The 27511-nt window shown below is 39.8% G+C and overlaps 1 protein-coding gene across 25 annotated transcripts in view; it reads left to right on the forward strand.

Annotated features, from left to right (window-relative positions):
* The window catches only part of RIMS1 (regulating synaptic membrane exocytosis 1), a 531371-nt gene that overhangs the window by 308010 nt on the left and 195850 nt on the right, over positions 1–27511 (forward strand). For all 25 annotated transcript variants that reach the window (XM_029064002.2, XM_029063826.2, XM_039912344.1 and 22 more), the window contains 8 exons: positions 769–868; positions 3431–3554; positions 5765–5811; positions 7856–7968; positions 9564–9694; positions 10561–10732; positions 11671–11824; positions 12966–13037. In XM_029064002.2, coding sequence (XP_028919835.1) covers positions 769–868; positions 3431–3554; positions 5765–5811; positions 7856–7968; positions 9564–9694; positions 10561–10732; positions 11671–11824; positions 12966–13037 — 913 coding nt within the window. The remainder of the gene's footprint in view (positions 1–768; positions 869–3430; positions 3555–5764; positions 5812–7855; positions 7969–9563; positions 9695–10560; positions 10733–11670; positions 11825–12965; positions 13038–27511) is intronic.

Consider the following 27511-nt stretch of genomic DNA (forward strand, 5'->3'; position numbering starts at 1 on the left):
TACACAAGCTTCTCTAAGATTTTGTTAACCTTGTCTTCCTTGAATATCAATGTGACTTTAGGTGAAAACATTAAGACAATTAGCCTGATGTTTGCAGCCGAGCAGAAGTGTAAGCCTCTATATCGTTTCTGTTGATTTAATAAAACATCAATTCAACTGGCATCTCTAAATAAATCTAGGTGCTATAGAAATTCATCTTGATCTTTCTCCATAATAATTTGGCCTGTCTAGTGAAAAATTTCTCCACCACCGATGAAGTGAACTATATGGAAGATTGAATCTCTTTCAATCAAATCATGCTTCCATGCTGAAGAATTTAATGAGGAACCTGGGAGTTGGTATCAAGAGAAGCTTTTGATCCACTGGGAACTAGCACAGACATTGAACAGTAGTATTAAAGATAGAGGCTGTCAATCCTCTGACAACGTAAGCCTAAAAATTGAATACAACTAAGTAGGTCATAATATCATAATAGCCAAATTAAAAAATCACTTCAATAGTTTATTACACCATCGTATGATACAGAAGGCTCCAGAAGGGAAGTCTAGCAGACATTTATATCTTTTTATCATTTCTACAGTTCTATTGTTTAACCATGTGTTATGTAAATCAGAAGGTTTCATGTGCCGTGGAAAAATAGTACCAACCAGTGTTCCTAAATGAAGTGCCTAAGGTAAAAAAAGAAATGATTTCTGAGTCAATTGTAGATGAGAATGCCTAACATTTTCAATTCTATATTTTAAAATTTGCTAATTTATAATTGCCTAGGTCGTTGGGGGAAAAATGACAGATTTAGGACGTCTCGGTGCCTTCATCACCAAAGTGAAGAAGGGTAGCTTAGCTGATGTAGTGGGACATTTACGAGCAGGTAAAGATAAGAATTTTTATAGATAATGCATGGTGTTTCTTTTCTCAAAATTGTGCAGATTGTGCAGAGTGTAATCAATCACAAGATTTTCCTGTCATTTAGTGAATTGTTTCACTAGTATTGAAGGTACACACATACTAAAAATATTTATAAATAACTTTAAAAACTGGAAATAGTTATGAGTCTTTGTAGATTTTTAAGTTTCTTTTAAGGAAAAAATATTGTTTCCAAATGGAAATTTTTTAAAAGCTACTGTTAGGAAAATATTATACTCCAAGCAGAGTGTATGGTCTCATTTTTAAAATTCCTTTTAAAATACACTTGAAATTGAATATGATTTCATTTTCAAAATACAGTTGATTCTTATATCTACACTAGCACAGTGTGCTTGGCACAAAGTGCTTAAAATTATTATTATTATTGATATTATTATTACTATTACAGTGCCATGAATATAGTTGAATTCCCAGATCTCACTGTCCAGATAATTATTTCAATGTTAAACTTGTATAAGTATGAATAGCTTCATATTTCACAAATGTTTTTCTTATTAGAAATGTTTTTTAAAGGATAGCCTAAAAACCATATACTTTAAATTATAGTAGTCATATTTTAACAAGAATAGTTAGCATAATTTTTGTTTACAAATGTGCTTTACCAAAGTTTTCATTACCATGCTGCATTGATGTCATCTCTTTGATCTATTATACAGAAGGAACATTAAAGAAATTTAGAAGGATATATTGGTTAGCCTGGTTCTTTGTCTAAATTCTTTCCTTATCTTAAATCCGGAAACAAAAAGTGTATATTTTAACTGATTCACAATTCACTTCAAAAATAAATTAGTTTCAGAATTGATTAAATGCTAACAATTTCTAAACATTGTGCTAAGATCTGTGGTAACAGATGGTTTAAGAGGCTGGGAAACTATATCTTTGTTCCTTTTCCAGTCTACCTATGTAAACCTAGTCCTACTCCTATCTCCTTTATGCTCATACCTGCCCTGCCCACATCCGATGTTCCATGGCTTTACACACCCTGAGCAGTAAATCTTAATGGAAAGAACACAGGCCTGGAAGTCAGAGAATCTAGCTCTAATCCCAGGTGTGCCTCTTTTCTTCTGTGATAGCCTGGGCAAGTCACTTAGCTTCTCTATGCCTCAGTTTCTTCATCTGAAAAATGAGGATTAAGTATCTATTCTCCCTCCCACATAGACTGTGAGCTCCATGGGGAAATAGGGACTATATCTGGCCTGATTATCTTGTATCTACCCCAGGGCTTATAATACAGTGCTTGACACATAATAGTCACTTTATCATTATTTTTATTATTATTATTATTATAGTTATTATTATTACTATTACTTATAGTCTCATGTCCCTTTCCACCTCAAATGTACTCCATTTACCAATTTACCAATATGAAGCTTTGATGCAGTGGACCTTCATGAAGCCCTTGCTGCCCCGGCTTCTGTCACCACCCTATACTGTGACCCCAAAATCCTGGACTTCTGTGACCATTCTTTATTGTGATCACAAAATCATGGGGCTGAATGGGGCGGTGTTGGTAAAAACATGGGGAAGTGGCAAAGGAGGAGAAACAGTGAGTAAGGAAGAGCCTCAGAACTTGTCTTCAGAGTCACCTCTTTCCCCAAAATCCATTTTCATCTGAATCCCTCCATTCACCTGAAGTCACAGCCTTCAGCTCTCCTTCCCAGTCATACTCTGAGCTAGTGTCAGCAGCAGTGATGACCACTGCATTGGATCTGGGAAAAAAAATTACTGAAATAAATTCACATAGAAAGGTGGGGCAGGAGGCATGGGAAAGACAGATGGCAAACCTAGAGTGTAGAGAAGGACTAGGCCCAGTAGATCTCAGTCCCTGATCCCCACCTATCCATAAATTCAATGTTCTGGGCACTAGGCAAGACTTGTGTCAGCACAGTTCAGTTCTTATTGACAGTTATGCTTGAATGATCCAGTTAGGATTTCAGATGTTGCAGCTTTTGCCTTAATTTCAGAATACATTTTGGAAATATTTTTTCAATATTAAGTGCTTTAAAGAATGTGGTAATTACTGTGGGAGCTGTGAACATCTGGAAATAAGCTAACATCAGGCAGAGTTTCATATTTGTTGGCTTTATTTTGCCACATCACCCTACATTATACTTTGTCTGCAATCTTAAAATAGTTTTACTCATTTCTTAATTTTGGATGCATTTGGAGATTTCATGAAGCTCATACTATGCTTAGGAAAATAATTTTGCTATACAATAGATATTGTTTTTGCTAAGCGTAGGCTGTGTGTATGTCAGTTCAAAGTAAGAATTTTACCTATGTTGAGTTACAAAGTAAAGTGCTTTTTTTGGTATGTTTAATAAAGTTTATTTTACATAGTTGTGGCTAGAAAGGCATAATGGTTTCTGAGAAAGGAATGTTCAGAAGCTAATGAATTCATTTTACTAGTTTCCACAGTCCTCATCAGAACACCAAAATTCTTGTATCTTTTTTGAACTTTGTAATAAAAAAACAAGATTAATTATATCTTTCTTTTAAATTCAAGGAGATGAAGTACTAGAGTGGAATGGAAAACCCTTACCTGGAGCTACAAATGAAGAAGTTTACAACATTATTTTAGAATCAAAATCAGAACCTCAAGTTGAAATTATTGTTTCAAGGCCTATTGGGTAAGGCAAAATCAAAGTATTTCTTAATTTTAGGTTATAAGATATTAATGTGTTTTTAAAGGGAATTTGGTACACCTACCTAATACCTGTTCCCGTATGGATTATAATTTCTTCAGTGTTGGACAGGGTCTGTCTGATATTTTTTTAAAAAATATTTTTACATCTCTTTATTAAAAAGAGAAATCAAAGTAAAAGAATGTGAAAAATGTAAAACGTTTTTGCATTTACTTTGCAAATAACCCCAAAGTAGCTCAATTTAACACTTTCTTATCCAGAATAGTTTATTAATCTCACAAAGCAAGAGAGAGATAGTATTGTTGAAGAAGAAAAAGGGGGAGAGAAAAAAGGAAGAGGGAGAAAGAGGAGAGTAACTGGTACCCATTCTGTTAGATTTAGCTTTGAAATCTATTTCCAAGAGTTACGATAAACATTGAACTAATGCTTTCTTCCTAGAATTGTTTCCCAAGAATAATGGTTATGATGAACAATACTTCTGTTTAGAAATTTCATTTGGGCCACAAGAGTAATATTTGACTTTTCTTGAATGAAATTTTCAGTTGATTTCCTCCATTTTGGTCATGATAATATGAGGGCAAGAGCATAGGACACTAAGTGGACTCCTCTAGAGAGGATATTCACAAGCAACAACCTGAAGTGCATTCATCAAGCCTGTCTTTCAGTCCACAATTGGTCCACCCATGAAATGATATAAAGCATTTCTGCTTCCCTCTGCCATTTCCTCCTGCACACGTGGTTAGTTCCCAACTAGACTGTCCAATATATATGATTGCCTGATTGAATGAATGAATCTATTAATTTATTGAACAGTCCCTAGAAATCAGGATGCTGGCAGTAGAGTAGTTATAGGGAGCCCAGGGCCAGCAGCATTCCAGATAATCAGCTACCAATTTGTATGTACAAACAGAAAGCAATACTGATTCATCACAAGTCCAAATTAGGAGACTCAGAGTAAACAGTGGTGAATTATTAGCAGCAACAACGGCACTCAAAGTTACATAGGGCTGGAATCATCATGAATGGATGTGCAAGTAGCTGGGATTTCTTCTCAGTTAGTCCTTTTTCTTCATTTTTGTTTTTTAATTCCCAGCCAGTTGGGCAGTTCACTTTGTAAATCACTTTGTAAACACCTTTTGAAACATAAAATAAGGTGATTGTATGAAAGTTTCTTGATCTTGAAATATTTCAAATAATATTTTATCTTTGAATTGAGTGTGTAAACCTGTAAAATAGAAACTCCTGCAAATAATTTCTATAAAAACTCAAAATCACTAAGGATGCTGCATGCTTCAATTAAAGAGATATTCTCATTGCACTTTCTGATAGACACTTTATAGTGTCTGCTACTTGACAGCTTATAGTGCTCTGAATAGTCATATTTTTGTAAACTGTTTAGTCATTTTTAAGTTATTTTAGGGATGATGTCATTTTGGTACTCCAAACCAATCTTTTTTCCTTTGTTTATGTTTATGTTTTTGCTTGCTTATTTGTGCCTCTTACTTTCATTCTTGAAAACCTTTCGATTACAAATTGGTTATAGAGTAATTACCATGTGAATCATGTTAATAGTTACGATAATGAGGTAAAACTTGTGGAACTTTCTCACAGATAAAAAGTCATTTTCTTATTGTGTGGACATAATCATACACTAGAATGCTTCAAAAAGGAGAAGGCAGTTATCTCAGTGTGACTATACGTAGAACCTCAGTGCTTTTATTTCTTACACAAGATGATTTTATTTTCCTTTTTTGAAACATTTTCATCCAGTTAACATTGCTTGTGTGGTCCGTTTGTTCTCTTCAGTACCAAATTCTCATCCATTTCATTCAAAATCCTCCAAATGTTATTATAAAATCTACTATGGAATTGAATACTCTGGCATTTTAATTTTGTGACATTTTAAAGTACTATGGATAAAGTACTGAATGATTTCTATTTCCATATTTCTACTGTTTAGTGGTATAAAATATTGTGGAATGTCTAACCACAATATTAATGTGATTGTTCATTCACTACTTTATTGTGTTCATTATGCTATTTTTATGAATTCATATTTCCTCTAAGAATTTACTTTATTCTTTTGGAAATTTATGATAGCTCAAAAGATTATAGCATGAAGTAAATTGTGTCATGCATTATTCACAAATGGCATTTTGACTTGTCACATTAATTTCTTAATATTCTCTTTTTAGTGACATTCCAAGGATTCCTGAGAGTTCCCATCCTCCACTAGAATCTAGTGAGTATTTAGAATTTTATCTCATTTAAAACAAAGATGGGGCAAAATGTGGTTATGATACTGCTCATTCACAGACTTTTTTATGGTATTTGTTAAGCACTTACTATGTATCAAACACTGTTCTAAGCGCTGAGACAGATATATAGTCTCTGTTTTGCATGGGCCTCATAGTCTAAATACAAGGGAGAGCTGAGGCACAGAGAAGTTGTGACTTTCCGAAGGTCACACAGCTAGCATTTGGCAGACCTGGGACTAGAACCAATGTTCTCTGATTACCAGACCCGTGATATTTCCACTAGTCCATGATCCTACTTACTGGGTCATACGTCTTATATAGGAAACTGATAATTGTAACCTGAACAGTTGATTAAAAAAAAACTTCCAATGCCTGAATATTATGAATGGCAGAAGAGAGGTTTGACAACAGGAAGATTAGCTTCATAAAAGATCCCCCAGAAGCTAAAGAGGAATCTACAGACTTTATTAAGCTGATCCTTCTTTCCTCTGTGAAGTGGAGACATATTGGCACTTGCAGAATTAATCACTTTTTCACATAATATTCTATTACTCTCAAAAGATATTCTTAATATTACTCTATTTCATGATAAAAGTTATTCCATTTTGTATTCATGCTAACAACTTTAAATTCCAATTTATGTCAAAATTTTTCACGTTGGTTATAAATTTTGAGTAAGGATTTAATTCTATCAGGTTTGACGTTTTCAACATGCACCGACTTCTTTTGAAATTCATACCAAATCAAAACAAATTGATCTTCATGAAAATCTAGGCCATATTCATTTCTCAACATAATTTGTATTTACCGAGTTTCTGCCATGTACAGAGCACTATGCTAAATACTGGGGAGAATGTAATAGAAGTAAAGAACACTAAAGAATGAAAAGTGATGAGATGTAACCTTGTCCATTATGGTGCAAACTCTTTACGTGCAGATGTCTTGCTTGTTTGTTTTATATTGCTCAAGCATTTAGAATAGCATGTTGCAATTATTGGGCACTTAGCATATTCTGTTACTTTGATTACTAGTACTATTACTACTTTGTCACATTCCAAATAGTATTTAATTATTTGGACTCCACTCCTCATAGTTTAAATTCATTTTTTTTTGCTTTCTCACTTTCCCTCCTTGTGATTGTCAATATGGGCCACATTGGAAATGATTCTCACAAGTGTACAGACTGGATCCAGGCAACAAGAGGGCAGTAAGCCATATCATATTTTATATGTCTTACCACTGGCCTCAAAAAGGAAACCTTTCATTCCCTTGCTCTGGGCTTTCAGGCTTGAGTGAAGAGGATAGGTTTTTATCTTTTCCCACCCTCCTCCCTCACTATTTATAAGAATCACTTCATTCTTTTTTTAAAAAAAGTAGTATTTGTTAAGTTCTCACTATGTGCCAGGCACTATACTAAGCACTGGGGTATATCTGAGCTAATCAGGTTGGACACAGTCCATGTTCCAGGTGGGGCTTGCAGTCTTAATCCCCATTTTTCAGAAGAGGTAACTTCAATCACAGAAAAGTGAAATGACTTGGCCAAGGTCACACAGTAGGCAAGTGGCAGAGGAGGGATTGGAACCCTGGTCCTTCAGACTCCCAGGTTTGTGCCCTATCCACAAAGCCATACTGCTTCCACCTTATAATCGTCACAATCCCTCTGACTGGGGTAGTGCATGTTGATGAGAATTCATCACCAACAAAATATGCCATCTGAATGGTTGTGATATTGATAACACTGCCCTGGACAAAACTCTATGGCCCGATGAAAGATGGCTCTTGTAGATGGTATCTGATGACAGCTTGTACTGGGGACGTCTTTCCTCATCGAGGTATTCGAAATGTTTGAGGTTTTCTCTGTCCAGTGGTCTGCCCCCTAAAATAATCAACCTTGCTTGCATCTGCCCAGCTTTGACTATTTTCTGGTTCCGGCCCAACTACTCTGTGGAAGACAACTATTTTTTGCCATTTTTATTGTTGCTGCGGCTCTTTTTGTGCCTTTTTTTCACTTTATTTATTTTGTTTCAGGCTCAAGTTCTTTTGAATCTCAAAAGATGGAAAGGCCATCCATTTCCGTCATTTCCCCAACTAGTCCCGGAGCACTGAAAGACGCCCCTCAGGTCCTGCCAGGGCAGCTCTCTGTAAGTATTTTCTGTTTGTATTTTATTATTTATTGTATTTGTTAAGAACTCACTAAGTGTCACACACTGTTCTAACTCTGTGTTCTCCCCAATTTACATCTCCCAACTACAACATCAGCACTTCTGTGCCAACACTGCATTTGTGTACTCACAACCATTTTTGTGGATTAAAGAAAAGTGCACAGGCTGAGAGTGAGGAGACCTGGATTATAGAACTGGCTCCAAGAAGCAAATGACCTTGGACAAGTCACCTAATTTCTCTATGCCTCAGTTTCCTCATCTGTAAAATAGCAATAAAAAACCTGTTTTCCTTCTCCCTTAGATTGTGCACTAGGCCACTTAAGCACAATATTCTAACCACCTTCTTCTTCCTAACTATAATTATTTCAGTCTGTCTCCCCTGATAGACTGTGAGCTCTTTAAGACTTGGATTGCGTCTGTTGATTCTGGTTGTACTCTTCCACAAAATTAGTACAGTTCTCTGCACACAGTAGACATTCAGTAAATGCAATCATTTGGACGCTTGCTTATTTTCCTTGCTCATTTCATCCTAAGAATATGGGAAACAGAGTGCATGATGGCTTAGAAAAGTAATTAAGATGGTTTTCTGGGAAAAAAATCTCCAAGTCTCTTTTGCTATAATTTAATGTAAAAAACAGTCATCAATTAGCATACTTATATGATATATAGTATGTTACAGACAGTTTACAATATGTTCCTCTAAAGCTTTTATCGATATTCTGAGGAGTTTGGGATAAACCCCTCCCACAGCCAATTGAATTCTCAGTAAATTGCCTGCTGCCTTCCACACTTCATCATCTCCATCTTAAGTATTTATCAAATGCCTGCTGTGTAAAGACCATTTAACTGACCATCTACTGAATGCAAAGGACTGTCCATACAGGACCCTTGGGAGTATACAATAAAAGTATAAGATAATAACACCTGCCCTCATGGAATATATAATATAATGATTTTTTTTCCCTGATATCTGATTTGGCCACTGGTGAGATTAGAAGAAGCAGGGAAAGTGGCGTGAGGGAGAGAAGGTGAGCAGTTGTGAATAATCACACATGCATGGCAACACTTCATAACCTCACTTGCCATAAAAAACCTGTTTTGTGTATTTTAACTGTATTTGTTAAAATCTAACTATGTGCCAGGTACTATACTAAACGCTTGGTAGACACATGCTAACCCAGTTGGACACAGTCCACATCCCACATAGGGCTCACAATAGTAATCCCCATTTTACAGAGGAGGTAACTGAAGTAGAATAGAAATAAGTGATGCACCCAAGGTCACATAGCAGAAAGGTAGTGGAGCTAGGATTACAGCCTAGGTCCTTCTGAGTCCCAGGCCTGTGCTGTATCAATTGCTGCTAGGGGTGATTTGCAGACTTCTTCTTTCACTGTCGATTGAAGTGATGAAACTAAAACACACCTAAACTAGAATATAGCTTGAAATTTGATAAGAAAAATTGATAAAATAATGAATTGATTTTTAAGGTTTTTGTTTTTCTATTTAGCATGAAATCATTTTCTTAAATCATCGTGAATAATAACTGCTATTGTTAACTGCTGTTATTTTCTCAGGTGAAGCTATGGTATGACAAAGTGGGGCATCAGCTTATAGTAAATGTTCTGCAGGCAACAGATCTGCCCCCTCGAGTAGATGGGCGTCATAGGAATCCTTATGTGAAGATGTACTTTCTTCCAGATAGAAGGTAATAATGTTGTACAAGTGTTTCTACTGATAACTAAATGAGGAAGAACTACCAAAACCAGCAGAGGCAGCATTTTCATTAGCAAAAGGAAATAGTCCCTGGGTGTAAAGGTCATGAGCCCCTTGGTGATTGCCACAGGACTTTATAGAATGTTCTTCTGTGGAAACTCTTAAAACCTGGGGAGAAAATTCTGCCAAAGAGGAAGTTGAATGCATTAGGAGTTTCCTCAGAGTCCTTTTTCTAGTATAAGGTTTCTATGAGAAATCAATTGAATTGTTTTGTTTCATTGGAACTGAAATCCATAACTGTCTTTAGTAACCATAAAATACCTAGAACATCTAAATTAGACATGTGACATTCTAGATATTAGGTTGTAGCAGCATTTTTTTCTATGAATACTCTGAGATATCATTCTTATACCTTTTAAATTAAGTATCCATTCTTCCTTGCACATATACAGTAGCTTTGGCAGTGACTGATTCCTTTATGTCAGTCAGTCAGTCAATCATATTTATTGAGTGCTTATTGTGTGCAGAGCACTGTGCTTGGGAGCATACAATATAAAAATAAAGCAGACACATTCCCTCCCAACACCACTCATATGAATCAAGACTCTGAAGTTTTGCTTTGGCCTTGAGTTCATTATTTTTTTTAATTGGGAAATAAACATCAATTGTAACACTGGGTAATGTCTGATTAGAGTAAATCTACTGAACAATTGAAATACAGATTAAACCAGAATACCTTTCAGCTGACAACCCTTTTCACAGGTGTTTTAAGAACAATGAAACTGCAATAATAAACCACAGTAGGTGGCAGTGCATACCTTGTTTTGCTTTCTAAATTTTAACTGTATTTATCTGCAGTGATAAAAGTAAAAGGAGGACTAAAACGGTAAAGAAGATCTTAGAACCAAAATGGAACCAAACTTTCCTCTACTCACATGTACATCGTAGAGATTTTAGAGAACGGATGTTAGAAATAACTGTGTGGGATCAACCAAGAGTACAAGAAGAAGAAAGTGAATTTCTAGGAGAGGTGATGTATTTTTAGCATCATATTTTATCATATAATAATAATCATATTTGTTAAGCAGTAACTATGTGCCAGGTACTGTTTGTTCTAAGCACTGGGGTAGGAGCAAAGTAATCAGGTTGCCCCATGTGGGGCTCACAGTCTTAATCCCATTTTACAGATGAGGTAACCGAGGCACAGAGAAGTCAATATTTTGTTAATGAAATGTACATCGCCTTGATTCTATTTAGTTGCCATTGTTTTTACGAGATGTTCTTCCCCTTGACTCTATTTATTGCCATTTTTCTTGTCTGTCTGTCTCCCCCGATTAGACTGTAAGCCCGTCAAACGGCAGGGACTGTCTCTATCTGTTGTCGACTTGTTCATTCCAAGCACTTAGTACAGTGCTCTGCACATAGTAAGTGCTCAATAAATACTATTGAATGAATGAAAGTGACTTGCCCCAAGTCCCAGAGCTGACAAGTGGCAGAGCTGGGAATAGAACCCAGGGCCTCTGACTCCCGAGCCCACGGTCTTTCCCCTAAGCCCAGCTGCTTATCCAGTAATATCTTTGGTGTTTGTTAAGTGCTTACTATGTGTCAAGCACTGTTCTAAGCATTTATATAAATTAATTAGATTGGACACAGTTTCTGTCCTACATGAAACTCACAATTTATGTAAGACGGAGAACAGATATTTAATCCTCATTTTGCAGATGAGGAATTTGAGACACAGAGAAATTAAGTGACTTGGCCAAGGTCATATGGCAGGCAGTTGGTGGAGCCGGGATTAGAACCCAAGTCCTCTGACTCCTAGTCCCATGATCTTTCCACTAGGCCATGCTGTTTCTGAATTTAATCATATATTAAATATTAATCAAATGTTTTGGCATTTCGTAGACAAAACTTAAACACTGAGCATTTTGTCATCTCCTTGACTTAACTTGACAAATTTTCTTCTAGATCCTCATAGAGTTGGAGACAGCACTATTAGATGATGAGCCACACTGGTATAAACTGCAGACGCATGATGAATCCTCACTACCTCTGCCTCAGCCATCACCCTTCATGCCAAGGAGACATGTTCACCCAGAGAGCTCTAGCAAAAAACTTCAACGTAAGTCAAAATGATTTCTAGTTATTCAGCATTTTCCCTGATTGGCAGAGTGTGGTGTTGTAAGGATTATATGTACATTTAGTAGATGTGAACAAATGGAATTCTTGGTAATTTTTTCATGTGAAGCCTTAGAAAATTAAAGGACTTATATGCTAACTCCTATGGATTTTAACAAAACCAATCCAAACTTGGAAAAAGTTTTATAGGCAAGGTTTTCTCTCTCTAAAGCACATTGGCATCAATTTTTTACTTCAAAAATGGTATCTTTTAACTTTTCAATATGCTTTACAAAGCACTTTTGTTTACTGCCTTAAACTACCTAGTATTTACAGTTATATTACTGTAATTCCAGTTGAGAGGACTGTTTTCCTAATTCATATGTTGCTGGTGGGCCATTTAGGGATGGAGTTTAGCTAGCCTTGTAGAAATCATCAACCTGAAGCAACTTCCTGTGTACCAGTGAAAATAACTAAAAAGTATATATTAATCATTTTTGATAGTGAAGACTGTGAATGTGTGGATTTTAGGATTGACAAGGGAAGAAGATTCATCATAAGAGAATGATTCAAAAATATCTTTGGTCAGATATGAATTTTGATTTACTTTAAAAGCATCCTTATTTAGGTAATCTCAATCCAGTGCCAATTTTTTGTAGACTAGATGTATGCATGGTTTGAGGGAGCGTATAGACTCTGTAATTAAACATATAGAATTATGAAGTTTTATAACTTTATATGAATATTGGAAGTTACTTTTGGAAATTTTGAACCAGATCTCTTCTCTTAGTGGAATTTACTTTTAATAAACATTTTTCAAAAATCATAGTTTCCAAACAACTAGTTTGGGATCATTCTTCCATCTCTCAAGTTCAATATGTTTTTAATAACATTTTTGAAATGGAAAAAGTGGTAAAAATCAACCATCTCTTCATTGGTGTTTAATGGTGGTGTTGGGTAAGGATATCAGGGTGTTGATTCACTGTAAGAATGCTAAGGAAATGGGCTCTATCACCGTGGGTAATATTATAAAACAGTCAATATGTACCTTAGCTGTAATTGGAATTTTTAATGTAAAGATTCTTTTTTGACAGTTTACAAATTAAACAGATATATAGGTATCTATTTGCCTTACTGTTGCACAGGATCTCAGCGAATCAGTGATAGTGACATCTCAGATTATGAGATTGATGATGGTATTGGAGTAGTTCCTCCAGGTGCGTGGATGAAGAGCATGACACTGCTTCTTTGTGCTTTTGCTTATTTTCACTGTAATATTTTGGGCTCCTGCAGGATACTGATTTAGAGAGTCAATGTATTGTAGAAAAATCAGTATTAATTATTCCATGGTGACTCTTTCCTTCTAAATTATTCAGAGTGTAAAATGGGCTTGTATTTAGTCACGTACATTTTGTTCATTCACTTTTCTTGGGCTATTACCTCTGTCATGAACAGCTGGGTTACTTAAATTACTTCACAATGCTCTGAGGACAAGTGAAAAGATCCACTTTATTTCAAAGAATGTGGTTAATTTTATTGAATAACTATCCTACTCTCGTGTTTTTTTGCATTGCATTTTTATAATTTTGCTTCCTAAACTTCTGAATGTAATGAAGCCTTCCATGGAATATACTGAAAAAGATGCATGGTACTAGATGACGTTGCATGCAGCATGACAATATCTTGTATGCTTTTCAAATATATTTATGAATAATCATTATTCCAAAATGGATACAAATGTATAACTAAATATAGATGCATGAGAATGATACCCTATTCATTTAAGTTAACATCTATATACCTTATTTTCAGTTTCTGAAGTGTTTTGTGACATACTAGACTCAATTTACTTATACATTTCTTTTGTCCAAGAGGTTAGAATAAAACTTTTTCACTAGTATCAAAGCTGTTTGCATATAATGCTTTTTGATGTGCTCTACTTGCGAAAGGTAAGGAATAAATTAAAATGAAAAGATCTAGATAAAAAAATAGTCTCTGCACATAGCAATAAATAGCTGTCAACAGTGTATATTCAATGAATTTGGGGCATTCTTGTGAGATTGCCTTTAGTTTGTAAAATATATAACGTGTATTTAGGACCATCACATTCATGGATTATTCACTATCAACTTCACTGCATGTTTCATGTTGAAACAGAAATTTGTAATGACACTAATTCCTCTGGCTTCTAGTTAGTGGTAAATTAAGAGGAAATGATAAGACAAGAATTGCGGATTAGAAAGGTAGGATAATGGAGTATAATATTTGCTTAAAGTCCCGTCTCCACTCCAAACTCAAGGATTTTCATACACCACAATTGAAGCAGCTTTTCCACAAAGAGTCAATATTACTTTATTCTTTGTCCTTCAAAGTAGAAGTGACCCTATATAGAGAAGCAGTGTGGCTCAGAGGAAAGAGCACGGGCTTTGGAGTCAGAGGTCATGGCTTCAAATCCCGGTTCCACCACTTGTCGCTTAACTTCTCTGGGCCTCAGTTACCTCATCTGTAAAATGGGGATGAAGACTGTGAGCCCCACGTGGGATAACCTGATCACCTTGTATCGCCACCCCCCATGCTTAGGACAGTGCTTTGCACATAGTAAGTGCTTAACAAATAGCAACATTATTATTACTATTATTATTCAGCTCATGAGGCTTGCATACTGTAATTTCATATAGGCTCCAGGTGGGGAAAAAGAAACTACAGTTGTTTCTAATTTCCACATATTTGAGCTGGAAACCACTTCCTGACATTGGAGTTCTCTGATACTACCATAGTATATTCCTGAACATTAAAGGAATAGTTCTCAAAGGAGACATGGAGTTAATAGAAATGGCATTACTTGTACTTCATGCGGCATCTCTCTTTCAATGATCTCCAAAGCTTTTCATATACAACTGGTTCCAGACTTCCTTTAGATTGAAGGAAGGGCCTTACTTATTTACCTGAATGGGCATGTATGAGTGACAAATCTCCCTCTTTCCGTATCTGAAAATTAATATGTATGTATATATACAGAGGAAGAGAGAGAGAGGCAGAGAGAGATAGAGAGAGAGATAAATATACAGATAGCTAGATAAGTATCTATCCATCTGTCTATGATATGTAGGAAGACAGTACTACAAATCAGTTAAATCAATAGTATTTATTGAGCCTCTACTTGGTTCAGGGTACTTTGTTGAGTACTTGGAAAAGTACAGTAGGGATAATAGACATTATCCATACCCTCAAGAAATTTATAATTTAGTGAGGCAGACAGTACTAATATAATCTACAGGAAGAAGGGAAAGGTGATATATAATGAGTCTTTATAATTATCTAGTGTTGGTATTTGTTAAGCACTTACTATGTGCAGAGCACTGTTCTAAGCACTGGGATAGATACAGGGTAATCAGGTTGTCCCACGTGAGGCCAACAGTCTTAATCCTCCTTTTACAGATGAGGTAACTGAGGCACAGAGAAGTTAAGTGACTTGCCCACAGTCACACAGCTGACAAGTGGCAAAGCCGGGATTCGAACTCATGACCTCTGATTCCCAAGCCCGTGCTCTTTCCACTGAGCTATGCTGTTTCTCTAAATAATACTTCTCTTTAAATAATAGTTCATAAATAAATATAACTTACTATATACAGAAGTGTAAAAAGTAGTTACAAGTATATAAGTGCTTAGTTGGTGCCAAAATTCTCAAGAGGCAGTTGTGGCAATGATAAATCAATCATGGAAGGCCTCCAGGATTAAATTATACTTTAGCAGAGCTTTGAAGATGGGGGAAGCCATGACCCAGTGGATAGGAATGGGGAGAATGACCCAGGAAAGAGGAAGGATGTGGGCAAGGTGTTGGAAGTAGAAGACATGAGAAGCAAGGCACAGTAAATTCACTAGAGAGGAGTGAATATTGTGGATTGGAGTGTAGTGGGAGAAGAGAGAAGATAAATGGGAGGAATAACAATAATAATAATAATAATTATGACAGTATTTGTTCATTCATTCATTCAATAGTATTTATTGAGCGCTTACTATGTGCAGAGCACTGTACTAAGCGCTTGGGATGAACAAGTCGGCAACAGAGACAGTCCCTGCCGTTTGACGGGCTTACAGTTTAATCGGGGGAGACGGACAGACAAGAACAATGGCACTAAACAGTGTCAAGGGGAAGAACATCTCGTAAAAACAATGGCAACTAAATAGAATCAAGGCGATGTACAATTCATTAACAAAATAAATAGGGTAACGAAAATATATACAGTTGAGCGGACAAGTAAGGTGCTGTGGGGATGGGAAGGGAGTGGTGGAGGAGCAGAGGGAAAAGGGGAAAATGAGGCTTTAGCTGCGGAGAGGTAAAGGGGGGATGGCAGAGGGAGTAGAAGGGGAAGAGGAGCTCAGTCTGGGAACGCCTCTTGGAGGAGGTGATTTGTAAGTAGGGTTTTGAAGAGGGAAAGAGAATCAGTTTGGCGGAGGTGAGGAGGGAGGGCGTTCCAGGACCGCGGGAGGACGTGACCCAGGGGTCGACGGCGGGATAGGTGAGACCGAGGGACGGTGAGGAGGTGGGCGGCAGAGGAGCGGAGCGTGCGGGGTGGGCGGTAGAAAGAGAGAAGGGAGGAGAGGTAGGAAGGGGCAAGGTGATGGAGAGCCTTGAAGCCTAGAGTGAGGAGTTTTTGTTTGGAGCGGAGGTCGATAGGCAACCACTGGAGTTGTTTAAGAAGGGGAGTGACATGCCCAGATCATTTCTGCAGGAAGATGAGCCGGGCAGCGGAGTGAAGAATAGACCGGAGCGGGGCGAGAGAGGAGGAAGGGAGGTCAGAGAGAAGGCTGACACAGTAGTCTAGCCGGGATATAACGAGAGCCCGTAATAGTAAGGTAGCCGTTTGGGTGGAGAGGAAAGGGCGGATCTTGGCGATATTGTAGAGGTGAAACCGGCAGGTCTTGGTAACGGATAGGATGTGTGGGGTGAACGAGAGGGACGAGTCAAGGATGACACCGAGATTGCGGGCCTGCGGGACGGGAAGGATGGTCGTGCCATCCACGGTAATAGAGAAGTCTGGGAGAGGACCGGGTTTGGAAGGGAAGATGAGGAGCTCAGTCTTGCTCATGTTGAGTTTTAGGTGGCGGGCCGACATCCAGGTGGAGACGTCCCGGAGGCAGGAGGAGATGCGAGCCTGAAGGGAGGGGGAGAGGACAGGGGCGGAGATGTAGATCTGCGTGTCATCTGCGTAGAGATGGTAGTCAAAGCCGTGAGAGCGGATGAGTTCACCGAGGGAGTGAGTGTAAATGGAGAACAGAAGAGGGCCAAGAACTGACCCTTGAGGAACTCCAACAGTTAAAGGATGGGAGGGGGAGGAGGCTCCAGTGTAGGAGACCAAGAATGATCGGCCAGAGAGGTAAGAGGAGAACCAGGAGAGAACAGAGTCCGTGAAGCCAAGGTGAGATAAGGTATGGAGGAGGAGGGGATGGTCGACAGTGTCAAAGGCAGCAGAGAGGTCAAGGAGGATCAGAATGGAGTAGGAGCCATTGGATTTGGCAAGAAGGAGGTCATGGGTGACCTTAGAGAGAGCAGTCTCGGTAGAGTGGAGGGGACGGAAGCCAGATTGGAGGGGGTCTAGGAGAGAATGGGAGTTAAGGAATTCTAGGCATCGATTGTAGACGACTCGTTCTAGGATTTTGGAAAGGAAGGGTAGTAGGGAGATAGGACGATAACTGGAGGGGGAAGTGGGGTCAAGAGCGGGTTTTTTTAGGATGGGGGAGACGTGGGCGTGTTTGAAGGCAGAGGGGAAGGAGCCCTTGGAGATTGAGTGGTTAAAAATAGAAGTTAAGGAAGGGAGGAGGGCAGGGGCGATGGTTTTAAGAAGGTGAGAGGGAATGGGGTCCGAGGCGCAGGTGGAGGGGGTGGCACTTGCGAGGAGGGAGGAGATCTCCTCTGAGGATACTGCAGGGAAGGATGGTAAAGTAGGGGAGGGGGTTGGTGGGGGGGAGGGGAGAGGCGGAGGGGTGACTTTGGGGAGCTCAGACCTGATCGTTTTGATTTTCATGAGGAAATAGGTGGCCAGATCATTGGGGGTGAGAGATGGGGCAGGGGGAGGAACAGGGGGCCTAAGGAGAGAGTTAAAGGTCCGAAACAATCGGCGGGGGTAACGGGCATGGGTGTCGATGAGGGAGGAGAAGAAGCTTTGCCTGGCGGAGGAGAGGGCAGAGTTAAGGCAGGAAAGGATAAATTTGAAGTGTGTGAGGTCGGCTTGGTGCTTGGACTTTCGCCAGCAGCGCTCAGCAGCTCGAGCATAGGAGCGTAGGAGGTGGACGGAGGAGGTGATCCAGGGCTGTGGGTTAGTGGAGCGAGAGCGGCGGAGGGAAAGGGGGGCGAGAGAGTCGAGATGAGTAGAGAGGGTGGAGTTGAGAGCGGAGACCCGCTCGTCGAGAGTGGGAAGAGAGGACAGGGCGGCAAGGTGAGGAGAGATGCTATTGGAAAGACGGATGGGATCGAGAGAGCGGAGGTCTCTGTGGGGCAGTAGCGAAGATTTGCAGGGGGAGGGAGTGTGAGAGATGAGGCAGGTGAGAAGGTTATGGTCAGAGAGAGGGATTTCAGAGTTGGTGAGGGAGGAGATAGTGCAGCGGTAGGAGATGACGAGATCGAGGGTGTGACCGAGTCGGTGAGTGGGCGCGGTATGGTGGAGGAGGAGGTCGGCAGAGTCGAGGAGGGATAGCAGGCGGGCGGCAGAGGAGTCGTCGGGTACATCTGTATGGATGTTGAAGTCTCCAAGGATCAGAGTGGGCAGAGAGAAGGAGAGAAGGAAGGTGAGAAAGGGGTCAAGGTGGTTGAAGAAGTCGGAGGTGGGACCGGGAGGGCGGTAGATGACGGCGACAAGTAACTGGAGTGGGTGGTAGAGGCGAATGATATGGGCTTCGAAGGAGGGGAAGGAGAGGGAGGGGGGAGGAGGGATAGTGCGGAAGCGGCAACGGGGCGAGAGGAGGAAGCCGACGCCTCCTCCCTTACCGATGAGCCTGGGGGAGTGGGAGAAGGAGAGGCCTCCGCTGGAGAGAGCGGCGGCGGAGACCATGTCTTCGGGAGAGAGCCACGTTTCCGAAAGGGCGAGGAGGAGGAGAGAGCGGGAGAGGAAAAGGTCATGGATGAAAGGTAGCTTGCCTGTAATAGAGCGGGGGTTCCAGAGGCCACACTTGAAAGTAGCTGTGGGTGCAAGGGGAGGAGGGGGGAAGGGCGGGGGGAGGGGAGGGTTTGGATGGGAAGGAGGTGGCGGGGCCCTGGACGAGGAGAGGGGGATGAGGGGTGGCGGTGGGACAAGAGGACTGGGATGGGGCATGGGTGGGGAAGAGAGAAGGGGGGAGGGGGTGAAGAGGGGGTTTGGTGGGGGGAAGAGTAAGGGGAGGGGGAAGAGGGGTAGCGCTGGTAAAGTGGGGTTCTAGGGCGGGAGAGAGGAGGGGGGGAGGAGACAGAGGAGAGAGCGGGAAAGAGCTGAGCGAGAGAGGGAAAGGGGAAGGGGAGGATAGGAAGGGGCGGGACGGGGGAGGGGGGGAGGAGGGACATGGCGAGGCCAGAGAGGTGGGTGGCAGCACTGACAACAATAAACAGTAATAAACGAAATCGGTAATATAGCAACATGATACAATATGATACAACACAGTAGTGCTAATATAGCAATATGATACAGTATGATACAATATAGTCGTGTTAATAAAAGGGGTGATGATCAGGGTCGGGGGTAGACTCGATTAAGGGGCGACCTGATCAAATTCAAAGTCTGACGACAATAAACAATGACAAGCGAGATCGCTAATATAGCAACATGCTACAGTAAGGCACACTACAATAGTGTTAATAAGCAGGCGATGACCAGGGTCGGGGGACGAGCCGACCCTACCCAATCAGACTCAAAGTCAAGCGGCCAGCGGCCGAGAGAGTCCCAGAGCTCATGACCAAATTTGTTAAGCACTTACTATGTGCCCAGCACTGTTCTAAGCGCTGGGGGAGATACAAGGTAGTCAGCTTGTCCCAGGTGGGGCTCACAGTCTCAATCCCCATTTTACAGATGAGGTAAATGAGGCCCAGAGAAGTGAAGTGACTTCCCCAAAATCACACAGCTGACAAGTGACGGAGCTGGGATTCGAACCCATGACTTCTGACTCCCAAGCCTGTACTCTTGCTACTAGGCCACACTGCTTCTTTAGGAATGGAGTGTCTTAAGGTAAATGGGAAGGAGTTTCCATTTGATGTGGTGGAATGGAATGGGTAATCCACTGAAGGATTTTGAGGAATCACAAGGTGTTTGAAGTAGGTGCTGGAAAGAGGAGATCCTGGAAGCAGAGAGACCTGTGAGGAGGCTCTAACATTTTTATACAACTCATTAATTCATTCATTCAATCGTATTTACTGAGCGCTTACTATATGCAGAGCACTGTACTAAGTGCTTGGAATGTACAATTCGGCAACAGAGACAATCCCTGCCCAACAATGGGCTTACAGTCTAAATGGGGGAGACAGACAAAATAAAACAAGTAATCTGGCGTAAAGATTTAGATCCAGGGAAGAACCACAGATTGAAGTAAGAGTTGAGCTAGAGCCGGCCCCTATGTACCCAAATGCTAAATACAACCCAGGTTATGTTTTCCAAAAGATATAAACCCATTCCCTAGCTAAAATATTCAGCTAATAAGATATGCATCCAAGCTGGGACAAGTACTTGGGCCAGAGAGTTGGCCATTTGAATTGAAAAAAGAAGAGAACACCCTGGAAATGATGTCTGTATCTGTGAATAATCTATATATTGCTATATATAGTTATATGTATAACGATACAGATAGTGAAAAATATAGTTCTATGAATAATTGAAGCAATATTCATATTAAACTTAGTTTGGAAGCCACAGTCTGAAGTTGCTAAAGTCTTGCTCGATACCTAGATGTCCAAAAGGAGGCTTCTGCAGCGTGAATACAGGAATGAAGAGAATGTACTGTGGAGGTGACTGGGACTGAGAGTTGGCACAAAATTGATGGAAGGATAGGAAGGGTTAGAGGGCTAAATTTTATCTAAACTGTAAACTCATTATGGGTAGAGAATGTGTCTGCTTAATGTTGTATTTTACTCTCCCAAGTGCTTATTATAGTGTTCTGCACGCAGTAAGCTCTCAATAAATGAATGAATGGAGAGGGAAGAGTTGAAGGCATGCATTATGAAAAGGGTTCATTTTGAGAGATGAGATTAGGTAGGAGTAGTATTAAGACAATTGGCCTTTTTAAGACAACTTAAAAACGTAAAGCAAGTTTTTCCTTGAAGCTGTCCTTTTGTGGGGAGAAGGAGATGGAAATAATGGAAAAATAAGAGAGGACAGGAAAGGGGATGGGGAGAAAACTGAGGAAAGAAGGGAAGCATTTAATCGGCTTTTGTGGACATGCTGTCCCTGCTATTTTCTACTGCTTCTGTCATTGGACAAGCCACAGTAGCTTGTAGCACCCAGTCTAGGATGGTCCAACTAAAATGGAGTCACTACCAGTGTGGGAATGGCAGGAGAGAAAGAAGACCTCTGCTTTCAAGCTAGTGGCCTGCTTAGCACTTTGCAAGTCAGATCTGACCTTTCCACCAATCCAACTGACTTCATCTCTCCCCATTTTCAAAACCCTCCTAAATTTCACTCCTTCAACAAGCCTTCCCTGATGAACTTCCAGTACCCAAAGTAATGTTAACCCAACAGTTATCTCTAGTACATGTATTTTTAATTGATATTACATAGGTATGATCAATTATACCTTCTAATTACTCTTTTTGAAAGAATTTTATTTCAGTCTATCCCATTAGTGCTTGAAGTTCCTCGTAGGCAGGGGATGTTTCATTCTTCTGTTGTTCTTTCCCAAGTGCTTAATACAGTGCATTTCACCACTGTAGGTGTTCAGTAAATGTCATTGCTGCTGCTTTCTACTTTGTTCTAGGCAAGCAAGTTATGACTGAGACAGGCCTCTGGCTTAGCCGGTGACAACATCTGGGGCTGAGCCAGGAAAGCATGATCTGACAACGGAAGAAAAATGAAAAGAACAATTTTTCCCAAAGTCCAGCTGGAAGAAACAGTAGTAATAATGTTGGTATTTGTTAAGCGCTTACTATGTGCCGAGCACTGTTCTAAGCACTGGGGTAGACATAGGGGAATCAGGTTGTCCCACGTGGGGCTCACAGTCTTCATCCCCATTTTACAGATGAGGGAACTGAGGCACAGAGAAGTTAAGTGACTTGCCCACAGTCACACAGCCGACAAGTGGCAGAGCTGGGATTCGAACTCATGAGCCCTGACTCCAAAGCCCGTGCTCTTTCCACTGAGCCACGCTGCTTCTCCAAATTTTCCATCCTTCCCAACAGTCAGAAAAAAAGCACTAATGACTTCACTTTCACAGTGAGGATTCCTTGGGTAACAATAATAATAATAATTATCGTATTTGTCAAACACTATGTGCAGTGCACTGTTCTAAGGGCTGGGGTAGATATGGTGTAATCAGATTGTCCCACGTGGAGCTCACATTTTTTAATCCCCATTTTTACAGATGAAGTAACTGAGGCACAGAGAAGTTAAGTAACTCGCCCAAGGTCACATAGACAAGTGGCGGAGTCGGGTTTAGAACCCACGGCCTTTGACTCCCAAGCCGTGCTCTTTCCGCTGTCACGCTCCTTCTCATGGCTCTAATGGGTAATGGCTCCTGTGATATCCAGAGTGTTGGATATCTACTGAAAGGGAAGAAAAGGGAAAGAGTAAGAAAGGGAAATGTTAAGCTCTGTAACTATACTGCTAGAGACAGTCATCACAGATAAGTTATTTTCAGCAAATAAAATAAGAACACCAGAAAAATAGAAATGCAATAAAGTGCAAAAGATTTTTTGATGAGTAGACAATAACCAATAGTACCCAATAATAGTTTTAAAAATTCCATCTGAGTTTCACTGTCCTGTACTAGTCATCTTTGAAAAAAGGATAAATTTTTGGCCAGAGAATATGGCGTTTGGCAAGAAACCTTTTGGTTGCCCAGAATCTGGTTTCGTTTGCTTTCTGTTAGTGAAGAAGAAAATATTCCTTTTATTTTTAAAAGAAATGTAACAAAAAATGAAAAATAATATTCTCAAAATATTGAAACAATAGTGGGGAAAAATATTTTGGGGCCATCATAGTTTTATGCACATAAATTTACTTTCAATCATGTTAGAAAAATGATGATGAAAGTGAAAATTTTGAATTTGCAGTAACAGTAAAACAGGCTTGAATTTTGCTTACCATCCTTGATTTTGACAATATTTGGACACAATAATACCATCTGTCTGAGAATACCATGTGACTCCTCCATAAAGCCTCCTTTTTTAAATATTAACTTTTCTCTACAACTTCAGTTTAGTTTTAAAAGGGAAGTCCTTGTAATTGAGAGGAGGGAAGGAAAGAATAAAGAGGAAGGGGAATATTTCCTAGTATAGTACAATAGCTGATCTAACTGGGCATTCTGAAGCAACATGGCCTAGTGGATAGAGCATATGCCTGGGATTCAGGAGGACCTAAGCTGAAATCCTGACTCTACAACTTGATTGTTGTGTGACCTTAGGCAAATCACTTAACTTCTCTGGCCTCAGTTACCTCATCTGTAAAATAGGGATTAAGACTGTGACCCCCACTTGGGACATGGACTGTGTCCAACCTTATTAGCTGGGCTCTACCCCGGTGCTTAGTACAGTGAGCTTCCATTCTAGAGTGGGAGGCAGAAATTAATATAAATAAATTAATTACAGATGAGTACATAAGTTCTCTAGAGCTGGGAGGGGATATGAATAAAGGGAGCAAGTCTGGATGATGCAGGAAGGAGTGGGAGATGAGGAAAGAATGGTTTAGTTAGGCAAGGCCACTTGGAAGAGCTGTGCTTTCAATAATAAGGCTTCTAACGAGGACGAGAAATTGTCTGTCGGAGATGAGGAGGGAGGACGTTCCGGGCTAGAGGCAGGACATGGGTGAGAAGTCAGCGGTGAGATAGATAAGATGGAGGTAGGGAGTATAGTCTGGTGGATACTGCATGGATCTAGAAGTCAGCAGGTCCTGGGTTCTAATTCTGGCTCCTCCAGTTGTTTGCTGGGTGACCTTGAGCAAGTGACTTAACTTCTCTGTACCTCAGTTCCCTAATCTATAAAATGGGGATGAAGATTGTGATCTCTAAGTGGGGCAGGAACTGTGTCCAGCCTGTTTATTTTGTGTCTACCCCAGCACTTGGTACAGTGCCTGGCACATAGAAAGTGCTTAACAAATATCATGAATTTAAAAAAAAAACCCTCTGGAAAATGCTTTTTGCCCTGACTATTTCTATAATAAAGCATGACTTTCTATCTTAAGCAGTGTCATGATTACTAATACATAGTGCATTATTTTCATATTTTAATAAAGCATTCTGAGAGCAATATGGTTATAGTAAGTCACAAGGAAGGTGACTTCTAATCTTTTTAGAAAGACTCTGTAAACTGTCATATTCTGATGAATAACATAAATACTTGTGGATACCTTATCAATCAATAATCATATTTACTGAGCACTTATTGTATGCAGAGTACTATATTCTGTTTCATAAACACTTGTTTATGAAAGGACACTACAACAAAGTTGATAGACAAATTAACTGCTGAAAGCGAGCTTACAGTCTAGAGATGAGACAGACATTAACATAAATAAAGTATGGATCATACTCAACTCATTTCAGAGCCTGTTGTTGGGCAAGGATTGTCTCTATCTCTTGCTGAATTGTACATTCCAAGTGCTTAGTACAGTGCTCTGCAAACAGTAAGTGTTCAATAAATACGATTGAATGAAACTCAACCCATATATTCAATCTGTCACTAAAGTCTGTGGGTTCAACCTTTACAATATCGCTAAACTTTGCCCTTTTCTCTCCATCCAAACAACTACCATGTTAATCCAAGCAATTATCCTTTCCCACCTTGATTATTGCATCAGCCCACTTGCTGATGTCCTTGCCTCCTCTCTCTCCTTACTCCAGTTCATACTTTACTCTGCTACCTGGGTCATTTTTTAAAAAAATACGTTCAGTCCGTGTTTTCCCATTCCTCAAGAACCTCCAGTTGTTGCCCGTATACCTCTGCTTGAAACAGAAACTCCTTACCGTCAGCTTTTGAGCACTCAACCACCTTGTCCCTTCCTATTTTACCTCGTTGCTTTCCTGCTACAAGGCAGCCCACACACTTGGCTCCTCTAATGCAACCTACTCACTGTACCTCCATCTCATCTATCTTTCTACAAACCTTATTCCCATATCCTGCCTTTGGCCAGGACCATCCTCCCTCTTCATATCTGACAATGGATCACTCTCCCCACCTTCAAAGGCTTATTAAAAACGCATCTTCTCCAAGAGGCTTCCCCATTATGCCCTAATTCCTCTTTTCCTACTCCATTCTGCATTGCCCTTGTACTTGGATTTGCACCTCAGCCCCACAGCAGAGTAGATACCCATAATTTATTTACTCACATTAATATTTGTCTCCCATTCTAGACTGCAAGCTTGTTGTGGGCTGGGAACATGTCTACCAACACTGTCCCAAGTGTACTGTCCCAAGTGCTTAGTACAGGGCTCTGCACACAGTAAGTGCTCAATAAACAGTAATAATAGTATTTGTTAAGTGCTTACCATGTGCTGAGCACTTTTCTAAGTGCCGGGGTAGATACAAGGTTATCAGGGTGTCCCACGTGGGGCTCACAGTCTTAATCCCCATTTTACAAATGAGGTCACTGAGGCACAGAGAAGTTAAGTAACTTGCCCAAAGTGACGGGCCAGGAGATTGATTGATTGATACGTATATTGGTCCTATAGGGCTGATGGAGGAGTGAAATAAGGGTGAAAATATAAAAGCAAATGGTGATGGAGAAGGTAATGGGAAAAGAGGAGATGAGCAGCCTAGTCAGGGAAGGCATCTTGGAGGAAATGTGCCTGCAATAAGACTTTGAATGTTGGGAATGTGATGATGATGATATGATGATGGTCATTTTTAAATTCTTACTATGTGTCAGGCACTGTTTTCTGGGGTAGATGCAAGCTAATCAAGTTGTGTACACTCCCTGTCCTACATTGGGCTCACAATCTTAATCTCCATTTTACAGATGAGGTAACTGAGGCACAGAGAAGTTAAGTGACTTGCCCAAAATCACAAAGCAGACCAGTGGTGCAGCTGGGACTATAACCCAGGTCCTTTGACTCCAATGGATAGAAAGATGTAGGCATTCTGGGACAGAGCAGGACTAGGGTGAAAGTTTGGTGGTGAGATAGACAAGTTCAAGATACAGTGAGTAGGCTGGCATTAACAGAGCTAAGTATGCAGGCTAGGTTTCATTAGGAAAGGAGCCTGGTTAGATAGGAGAGGCAAGGTGTTGAATGCTTAAACTGAAGGCTAATGAGTTACTGTTTGATCCTTAGGGGGATGAACAACCACTGGAGCTCCTTGAGGAGTGGGGAAACATGGATCGAATGGTTTTGTAGAAAAATGATCTGGGCAGCAGAATGAAGTGTGAATTGGAGTGGGGAGAGAAAGGAGGCAACAAGGAGGCTGATGCAGTACTCCAATGAACTTCCACTAAAAAAATACTACATTGTCTTGGATCAAAAATTCATGTTGGATTAAATATTTTTGATTGCCTCTATATCTCCCATTTAAGTGGTGATCATTGATTGGAGTTTAGCCTTTAGTATTACCCAGTCTCTTATCCCATATATAGTTACTGAGTATGGTACCCAACTGAATGTATCCTCTTGTAAACTCTACAGCTTTATTCAATGTAGAGAGACTGCCTGCCCTCCTTTCCCCAATCTCCCCTTCCCTTTCTTTACAAAGAAAGCAGAAACTCATCAGAAAGCAAGAGCCAGTTGTCCGACTGGATTCTTAACTACAGTTTCCATAACAAATGCTTGGCCAAGTAAAATAATAGGCAATTATAAATTGTCTTATATGTTTATAAAATTATGTCACAGTAATGGTAATTTGAAACACAAAATGGGTAATTTGTTGAGACTGCTGAAACTAGTAAAAGTGATAAAGTTGCTACATGAACTTAATGTGAGATTAAAATGCATTTTACGAATATACCAAATAGGATTATGCAGGTAGGTCAAAGTAATTTTAGAAGAATAGCATAACTCATCTTTTGTCAGTAGACTAGTAGAACTGTGAAAAGGAATCAAAAAGCATTAATTAAATGATCATCCCTCTATGAAAGGACAGAAATATCAAGACGTGGTCCAGCCCTTGCATTAAAAAGTGCTAGAACTCCATTTCACTTTTTCTTTTGCCACAAAATGTTGTTTGTTTATCCCAGATAAACTTTATTTATCTGAAAATAGGAGAAAGAACTATTACATCAAATTTTACATTGAAATATAACTATAATTGAAATTATAGAGTAGAGTCAACCAAAATGATTAACTTAATTCAAGCAAAATCTCAGTGACTTTAACCTTTCAGGTTCCTCCCTTTGAAAAGGTAGAAATTGCAATTAACATAATCATTTGCTTTATTGCAATCTTTAAAAGTAAAATGGAACATCTAAAATATTTGTAAAAACTGCATTGCTATAATTTTATTACAATTATTAGAAGCTATAATTTAACAATTAGTAGAAGTAATGACAGTATTAATCCTAAACCTCCAATCTGAGGCTCCTGAGGTACACTAATA

This window comes from Ornithorhynchus anatinus, chromosome 1 (assembly GCF_004115215.2).
Source record: "Ornithorhynchus anatinus isolate Pmale09 chromosome 1, mOrnAna1.pri.v4, whole genome shotgun sequence".
Lineage (NCBI taxonomy): Eukaryota > Metazoa > Chordata > Mammalia > Monotremata > Ornithorhynchidae > Ornithorhynchus > Ornithorhynchus anatinus.